Source organism: Tyto alba, unplaced genomic scaffold (assembly GCF_018691265.1).
Source record: "Tyto alba isolate M040663 unplaced genomic scaffold, T.alba_DEE_v4.0 Super-Scaffold_5, whole genome shotgun sequence".
Classification (NCBI taxonomy): domain Eukaryota; kingdom Metazoa; phylum Chordata; class Aves; order Strigiformes; family Tytonidae; genus Tyto; species Tyto alba.
Window position 1 is genome coordinate 13057530 of NW_024881326.1, and position 9103 is coordinate 13066632.

The window sequence follows — 9103 nt, forward strand, 5'->3', positions numbered from 1 at the left end:
TCTCCCTGGACACCCAGCAGCACCCTGAAAATTCTGTTCTCATTTTTAGGTTGCATTTCACTTTTTTACACTGTCCTCTGCACCATGGGAGAGCAAGAAGAGGACAATGCCAGGGACAAAGCTGGGAGCTCTCTGGAGGCAGAAATCCCTGGATGTTCTTTGTCTGAGGAACGGAGAGAAAGAAAGATGCTGCAAGTTAGTAAAGGTGCTTCACCCCGTGTAGCTGTTGCGCTGAGTACCCAGAAAGGAGCAGGAGGAGAGAGGAGACAGGGAAGATAAGGGCACATGCACTGCCTCTGTCTTTTGCTGCTCTGCTAGATCTGCACGTCAGACTCTCCCATCGTCTATGTGTGGGGTTGCAATACACCTCAGGATAAACTAGGAAGAGATACGCTATTGGCTATTTCATACGCGGTGTGTCATCTGGCAGGCTGTATATATCAGAGGGAAAGCAGGGACCGCTCAGCCTCTGAGCAAAGCTGCTTCAGTGTATAGCTCAGAGATACTTTGAGGATGGAAAGAAAAGGGAAAGGCAGCCCTTGCTTTTTTTGATTCTGACAAGCTCTGAAAACTCTTGGAAACAGAGATCTGACAGATGAAGGACTATGTGGAAAAACGATAAAGCAGATTTGCAAGGAGAAGTTGCAGGAGAGAAGCAGAACAGTGCACAAAAGGCAGTACTCACTGGGATTTCTTCCTAGGTGCAGAGAGAAAGTGTTTGGGGATCTCTGATATTTCAGCATCCGAATCAGCTTCTGTATGCAGGACATATGGGACTGAGAAAGGACAGCAGCTGGAGAGTCCCTGGAGCAAAGCTCACATGTAATCAGCACAGGAAGAAGTACTCATTTATCAACTCTTTTATGTAGTTTGCAACCACAGGACAGCTATTTAAAATGCAAGTGTGTGTGTTCCCTCCTGCAACCACTGAGTTTAGCACTTGAGCTGCCAGGAGGGAGGGCAGAGAAGAACGTGCAGGGGACACAGGCAGCGCTGGAGCTTTGTTTCCCAAGCCATGAGCAGGCACACGTGGTTCCCTTTGCAGTACATCTCCAAGCCATTCTGGAGAGCAGAAAATCACAACACCACCAACTTCTTCTCTGCACTGTATGGCTTCCCTAACCAATCCTTCTTCCACAGTGGTTTGGACCTGGAGGACCTGGGGGACTTTGACAGCAGGACCAAGTATGAGGGTGAGTCCCAGAGCCGGACGGTGAAGGCACTGCTGATAGTAGCCTACTCCGTGATCATCTGCATCTCACTCTTTGGCAACACCTTGGTGTGCCACGTGGTGATCAAGAACAAAAGGATGCACTCTGCCACCAGCCTCTTCATCGTCAACCTGGCCGTTGCTGACGTGATGATCACCATTTTGAACACCCCCTTCACGCTGGTGAGCATCCGACTAGTCTGTGTTTTGCTGGTGTCTGTGTGTGCCTGTCAGCTGTGTACACGTGTATTGAATGGGCCAATAACAGGTTAATACGCAGAGTTTCTTTTTGCCTTCCCCCCCAACTCCTTTTGCCTCCCAGACGAGCTGCAGTCATGCCCCCCTCTCCCTGACACCCCCTTGCATGCAGGCAGGGCTTGGTGAGCAGAGCCAGGTCACTCGTGCCCCAACCTCACAATCTGGTCGGGAAGTGTCGCTCCTCAGCAGCTTTCCTTCCCCCTCCAGGACAGTGGCAAGGCATGTATGTTGAAGCTCTAGTTGCCTTTTGGTGAGGAAGGAAGTGAGGACAAGTTTGACACTAGAAAGTCCAATTAACTCCCAATTTTCTACAGAAATGATGCAAACTAGGTCAGTCCTTATGAAGAAGATTGCAGGAGAAACTGCAAGGTCAGGGCTGAGCCATGTCATCTTGGCATACCTCTTCCTTGGGCTCTACAAACTGTGCTTCTCACGACTGATTTTCCTTTGTTTATTTTCAGTTACTAAATACGATAAGACATAAAAAAAAAAAAAAAAAAAGAATGAGGTGGGAAGAATTAAACAGATTAATTTCTTGCCCCACTGTCACAATCTACAGACAACATGTAAGTAGGACTCTCTGTATAGCTAAATTTGACACAGCACTCTGGTTCGAAAGCATCTCAAGTACTCCTGCTTCAGTCCTTGCCCAGAGCTGTTCATAGTGTTCTTCTGCCTTCCAAAAGCAGGTTCCAAATTATCAGTTTGAATTCACCTTTTCTTAAATTGATCCTGTTTCTTTGGTGGCATTTCTCTGCCTTGCCCTGATGGCAGAGAATAGATTGAGAGCAGCCCTGCAGAGAAGGACTCGGGGGGTATTAGTAGATGGAAAACTGACTATGAGCCAGCAACATGTGCTTGCAGCCCAGAAAGCCAACTGTGTCCTTGGCTGCAGCAAGAGAAGTGTGGCCAGCAGGTTGAGGGAGGGGATTCTCCCCCTCTACCCCACTCTTGTGAGACCCCCGCCCTGCAGTGCTGTGTCCAGCTCTGGGGCCCCCAACATCAGAAGGACACGGAGCTGCCTGAGCAGGTCCAGAGGAGGCCACGAGGATGATCAGGGGGCTGGAGCAGCTCCTCAGTGAGTACAGGATGAGAGAGTTGGGGGTGTTCAGCCTGAAGAAGAGAAGGCTCTGGGGAGACTTTTATAGCAGCTTTCCAGTGCTTAAAGGGAGCTAAAGGAAAGGTGGGGAGAGACTCTTTATCAGGGAGTGTGGGGCTAGAGATAACACTTTTAAACTGAAAGAGGGTACATTTAGGTTAGATATTAGGAAAAAATTCTTCTCTGTAAGGGTGGTGAGGCGCTGGCCCAGGGTGCCCAGAGCAGCTGTGGCTGCCCCCTCCCTGGAAGGGTTCAAGGCCAGGTTGGACGGGGCTGGGAGCCCCCTGGGCTGGGGGAAGGGGGCCCTGCCCGTGGCAGAGGGTTGGAACTGGATGATCTTTAAGATCCCTTCCAACACAAACCATTCTGTGAATTTATGATTTGCACCCTGTAATCTGTTCAGGGGAAGGATAGTGCCCTCTTGTGTGTTTGCACAACAGTCACACATTAGGCACAAGTAATTAAATAACAGTACTCTCTCTTAGGAAAGAGTTTTACATCCAATTCAGAGAAACAGCACATTTCTACACATTCAGTGACAGAGTCATTACTACTTGAGTTGTCTCTATGGAGAAATTAATTAGATTAATTGAAAACAGGTCTTGACTAATTTTCTGCGTGGACAGATGTTTTGTGGTAAATGTGCTTTATTTCAAATTAGCTAAATCTGCTTTCAGAATGAGTTACATTAATTTGGAATAAATATTGCGCAGTCAGGAATAACGAGGGAGCGAGACAGCAACCATTATTTGGAATGAACTCCTCTGCAGAAAAGTCACAATAAGTAGCACCTCTCTGGAACTCCTAAGAGCCATGCTACCTTGGCCACTGCAGGCTCAGGGAGTCTTTAAGCTCCCACTGCCTCCCTCTCCTCCCACAAGTGGCTGGATTTCGTGTCCAGCAGGAGATGGCTCCTGTACCTGCAGAGGCCAGATCAATGAGGAAAGCAACCCAGATTGTGAAGTGTGAGTTGCTTTTTCAATGGGAAGGTAGATTTTTCCTGCCCGTTTGTGTAACTTAATTGACACCTCTGAAATTGCTGTTGATGCATCTCACACGATGTGGTGAGTTGGGCTTAGAGATCAGTGTGTGAGCAAGACCCTGCCACCCAGCTCCATGTCCTTTTTCTGAATGTGGCTGGTAGCTGCAGACCCCAGGAAGAGTATAGACACAGGGCAGGTAGGCAGAGATGCTCCACAAACAGGCAGTGCCTAACTCAGAGGTGTTATCTTCTATTTCAGTGCCCGCAGTGATTTTTTCTGCCATTAATTTATCTCAGTTTTGAACCCATACAGCTTTCAGCATCCACAAATTCAAATGTGCAACTGTTTTTAAGAAGACAAGCTACTGATTTTCCCTGAAGAGCTTCATCAAGGAGTTGAGGAAGATTACATTTTCCAGAAGGGCCATGTTACAGGTACACACGTGTACATGCACATGCAAATACACATACACAGTGCAATACTCAAGCAACTTTATTTGCGCAGTATAGTAAATCTCTCTTCTGTTTCTGAGCCTCTTGCATAGTCACTGTTTCTCCAGAAAAACTGAGTATAATGAAACTACAAAACATGAGGAAACTATATGACAGCATTTCTTCCTTTCCGTACTCCTTGGAAGCCTGTTTGCTACTCTCCAGATAGTGCACAGTTTTAATCCCATTTTGTTTGTTCTTCAGGTGCGGTTTGTAAGCAGTACCTGGGTTTTTGGAAAGCTGATGTGTCACATAAGCCGGTTTGTTCAGTACTGCTCTGTTCATGTGTCTGTGCTGACCCTTGCTGCCATCGCTTTGGATCGGCATCAGGTATGTGATATGCATCACCGCTATGTTTGCTAGAAAATAAGGCATTAAATACATATTTTTTTCCCCCTGCAAATCCCAGTACCTGGAAACCTGCATTGTCTTTGGAATCAAAGAATGGAAGGGAGAACTATAGCTTTCATGGTGGTGGACAGAAAAAAACACAGTGATGGTGATGAAACACTGGAACAGGCTGCCCAGAGGGGTGGTGGAGTCTCTGTCCTTGGAGATATTCAGCTGGATCCAACTGGAAACACTCCTGGGCAGCCGGCTCTAGGTGACCCTGATTTGCACAGGGCGCTGGACTAGCTGCTCTCCAGGGCTCCCTGCCCACCTCAGCTACTCTGTGGAGTAGAGCCCCGAAAGCACAGCGGGAATATATTCTGAAGTTCAAACACCATCAAGCCAATGCATTATTTCAACATGTATTTATGCAGAATTTTACCGTTTTTAGTCTTGCCCGATTATTCTGGGATGCTTAAGACTAGAAGCAGTGAGAACTATGTTAGCACATTCATTTCAAGGTGAGAAATTTTCCTCTTCTTCCCCTGCCCCAATCCTTTTTGACACATACCAACCAGGAAAACCTTACAGGTCAAGCAGTGAGTGCAAACTGAAGGCTTTCCTTTAAGTATAATACAGCGTGTAATTTTTGCTTAAGCCGATAAATGCTGTGCACCAGGAGAGCAGATCCTGCAAGGTGCGCTCTTGGGCAGACTATATTTTTCTTGCAGTGCTGGAGACACTGAAACAGTTGTTACAGAAAAGCAATTTCACATGATAAATGACATAGCTAGATGAAGTTCAGAACAAAAATGGATTCCACTTTGATGAACTGGGATGTGCTCCATCTAGTGTCAGAAAATTACGGTGACTGCCAGAGTAAAAGGTCATCAATTTCTGTCTTTTTTTTACCACAAAAGTTTGGTAGTCTGCCCATTTTATGTGCAACATTGCAGCTCCCGAAAGCAAAACATTTTGATAATGATTCATTTTTATCAACAGATTCTGGGTTGATTGCAAGGCATGTCTAGGTATCGAGAAGTGTTTGTTTAATTAAGGGCAAACACAATATCTGTCTTTAGGTGCAATGGAGTAGGTTCCTCAGAACTAGAATTAGCTAGTATGGCCCAAGGAAATAAAAATAGAAATAAGGAGATGTCATTGAGCAAAGAGAAATCAACACTTGCCTCTAAAAATATTGCTAGTCCTGAGAGGTACCAGAGCAGACAGATGCTCCAGGGGAGTTGTAGAAGCTTGATTAAGTAGATATTTATAATGAGACTAGAAAAGACATGCATAAAATACCAAAGACTTCATCAGCCAAGAGATCATTTGGATGACATGATAGGTCTATTTTTAATTACTGTTTCATTGCCTAATGTAACACTCCATAGTGCACGTAGCTCAACAGATATCTAACCATCATGATCTCCGAAGTCAATCTGATGCGTGACACTGAGCATATTTCTCTGCTCGGGGCACTGGGCCAGCAGTAACACTTAACACTTGCACAACTCTCTGGATTTTCCAGCTCATACTCTCTGAAGTCCTGTAAAATGAGCCTCTCCCTTCTGCCTTGGATGTAGAGCTGCTGCAGCTCTTCAAACTGCAACGTGAGGCTCAAAGAGTGACCAGGACTTTGTCAGATAAAGTAGCCCTCCTCAGCAGCAAACACACATAGAGTACACCGTGCTATAGCCAGTACTGCACGGGATAAACTGTGAATATAAAAGAGACCAGCCTTCACATTCGTTAGTGCTATGTTGGCCAAGGATTACATTCAACCACGGTTCTCAAGCATCTCATCACTCTGTCTTGTGAGTCCACCAAATGCCAAATGTTTTGAGCCCTGTGGCTGCCGTCTGTATTGGAGACTTTGTCTGTAGTAATTAGGAGACTTTTTGCACTCCCTATAGTACAAGCCAGAACAGCCTCTTGGCTTTCAACTTGTGCCACATTTAATGTCCATGCTGAGCATTTATTGCTGTCCTGGCAAGCACAGAGACTGTTTGCTTCCTACTCAGTGATCAGTGTGAAATGCTTGCTCCTGGACATGGATAAAGCAAAGATGCATTCTTTTTTTTCTAAAGCTTGCAGCTTGTTTTTATCATTTGAAGACATTGTAAATCCTCAGGATTGGTTGTTCTCTGCAGGTTATCATGCATCCTCTCAAGCCACGCATGTCCATGGTGAAAGGAGGGATTTGCATCATTATCATCTGGGTTATGGCCAGCTGCTTCTCACTACCTCATGCCATTTATCAGACTTTGACAAGATTTTATATCGGGTAAGGCATTTACATAGTGTTATCTTTTATTATGACATATGCAGCTTAATCAAAGCCTCACAGATCGTAAGACACACATCTCTCCATCTGTGTTATCAAAAAGGAAAGTAAGGTGAAACAGAGGAGTCTTCCTTCTCTTTGACTAGGTGGTGTATTTCTCACAAAAGGACAGTGAAAATCAGTGCAATTGCTTTCAGGCTTGTTTGTTAGTTCATTTTGGCTCGGAGATTCAGCCCTGTAATTTGAAGGCAGGCACAGAAGAGAGGTGCTCTATGTCTTTAGAGGGCACAGATGTCAATATGGCTTATTTTTTTCTTTTCCTGGGGATGTGTTTAAAATATCTTCATTGGGTCCTAAGGTCAAACTTAAAGCAAAATTCTCCATTGAAAGTGACACTTGCCCATGTTGCAGAATGAGTTCTGCTATCTGTACCTTTACTGAAGCTTGTAAAAATGTCTGTGTAAGAATGTCAACTCCAAGTGTTGTGTGGAATTGACAGTTCTTTCTCTCTTTGATCTTCAGAAACAGAACAATACGGATGGTCTGCCTCCCCAGCTTTCCTCCTCCCGCTGATCTTTTCTGGAAGTATTTAGACTTGACTACTTTTGTTCTCTTGTATGTCCTGCCCTTGCTTGTGATCTCCATCACATATACCATAGTGGCGAAGAAGCTCTGGCTGAGAAATGCCATTGGGGACCTCACTATGGAGCAATACTATGCCCATCAACGGAAAAAGAAGATGACATTGAAGATGCTGATGGTGGTGGTGATTGTGTTTGCAGTATGCTGGTTCCCCCTGAACTGCTACGTGGTGTTGATCTCCTGTAGGGCCATCCACAGTAGCAATGCTCTGTACTTTGCTTTTCACTGGTTTGCCATGAGCAGCACTTGCTATAACCCCTTCATTTACTGTTGGCTGAATGAGAGCTTCAGATCTGAGCTGAAGTCCTTGATGTGTGTGTGCAGGCGAAGGAGTGCAGCCCAGAGTCATGCTCTGCAGTCCATCTCCCCTCCTTTCAGGCATGCCTGGGTTGAGAGCTGCCATTATAAAAGAGGCAGCACCTGCCAGAAGGCAAGGTCATCCTCCCAGAGGAACTCTGCAAAGACAGACATATCCAGTGTTCAGCCAATCGTGGCAGAAAGCTAAACCCTTCATCTGATGACCAGGCAGCATCGTGTTGTAATTGTGGAATCACAGGAAAAATTGAATTGGAAAGGAGTGCTGGAAACCACGTAGTCCAACCTTCCACACAAAGCAAGCTAACTTCAACTTCTGATTGGGTTGTTCAGGACCTTGTCCAGTCAGGTTTTCAAAAATGTCCAGGGATGAACTGCCCACACGTGGGCTCCAGAATAAGGGGCGTCACATGAATTTTTCATCAGAACGGTCAGCAAAAATTAAGAGAATTTTTTAACAGCACACAAAATCTCTCAAAGCCTGAGAAAACTAGTTATACACATGCCAACTGATGCACACTGTTTTAAAGTACATGGCTGTTTATGCATATAGAAACACTGTATTGATTCCTTCTTATTTATTTGTAAATTGTTTAAGATAAATAACATTTATAGCCATTCTCAAATTTATACCTGCAACATCTCAGCCACTTACTCTGCTGTCACTGGAACACCGTAGCTTTGCTCATCCACCTCAGTGTGACCCAGGTGTGCTCCTCGCACCATGGCAGACAGCCCCGTGCCTGCCGGTGGAGGGGGAAACATCTCAAAAATCACAATGAGAACATGGCTTAGAAGTAGGACAGCAAAAACTCACTCCATTTTTACAGGTGTTTTTCCTCATCAGCTTGTTTTGTTCTGTCAAGATTACTAGTAGTCACCATAAATCACTGCTTATACTGCAACCTGTGTTCAAGGAAGAAATTACACAAGTGAGCTTATTCTCAAGCTCTAGCTAGCTGAGAAACCAACACTTTCTTAAAACATATTCCCTCTGCCATTTTTCTAAGGACTAAACTAATGCCCGCTCACCAAACACCACCATCCACACAGTAAATAGAAATGGTTCCAGAAGAATTTTTCATTTTTGTACTTTCTACCATGTTTCTTTTTTGTTGCATTTCTATTATCTACATAGGAGATACTAAACTGGAAGTCTAATGTTGACCGTCAGAATAATTTTTTGGAGCTTGTACCAGTGGAAACACCAGTTTGAGACTAATGGTGTGAAAGTCATGTCTACTGGTCCCATGAAGTTAAGCTGGTTGGCTTCAGGGCAGCTCCCTAGGCTGGATGACAGTGGCCCTGAGGGACTGATGGACTTCAGAGACCAGCCTCCACCTGTCCCCTTCCGAACCAGGGCAGCCACGTGGCAGGCCAGGGCCGAGGACTGGGCTGTGACCAGTTTCTCTAGCACTGGGTACACGGGCTCACTGTAGGCAAGCAAACTTGGGGTCTCGCTGTGTGTGTGAGGGAGGGTGGACAGCA

General features: G+C 45.4%; 1 protein-coding gene across 1 annotated transcript; it reads left to right on the forward strand.

The window, feature by feature from the left end:
- Window positions 1-725: 725 nt before the first annotated feature.
- Window positions 726-8722, forward strand: LOC104363259 (probable G-protein coupled receptor 83). The gene is made up of 4 exons (XM_009969683.3): window positions 726-1393; window positions 4246-4371; window positions 6525-6658; window positions 7181-8722. Exons 1-4 carry the CDS (start codon window positions 1016-1018, stop codon window positions 7803-7805), a joined length of 1263 nt encoding a protein of 420 aa, XP_009967985.2. The 5' UTR covers window positions 726-1015; the 3' UTR covers window positions 7806-8722.
- Window positions 8723-9103: the final 381 nt, after the last annotated feature.

Bases quoted from the DNA above. Each gene is read 5' to 3' on its own strand.
- LOC104363259 (XM_009969683.3), top strand. From the start codon at position 1,016: ATGAGCAGGCACACGTGGTTCCCTTTGCAGTACATCTCCAAGCCATTC. The intron at 4,372-6,524 runs GTATGTGATATG...TGTTCTCTGCAG, and splicing joins TCGCTTTGGATCGGCATCAG to GTTATCATGCATCCTCTCAA. The intron at 6,659-7,180 runs GTAAGGCATTTA...TTTGATCTTCAG, and splicing joins TTGACAAGATTTTATATCGG to AAACAGAACAATACGGATGG.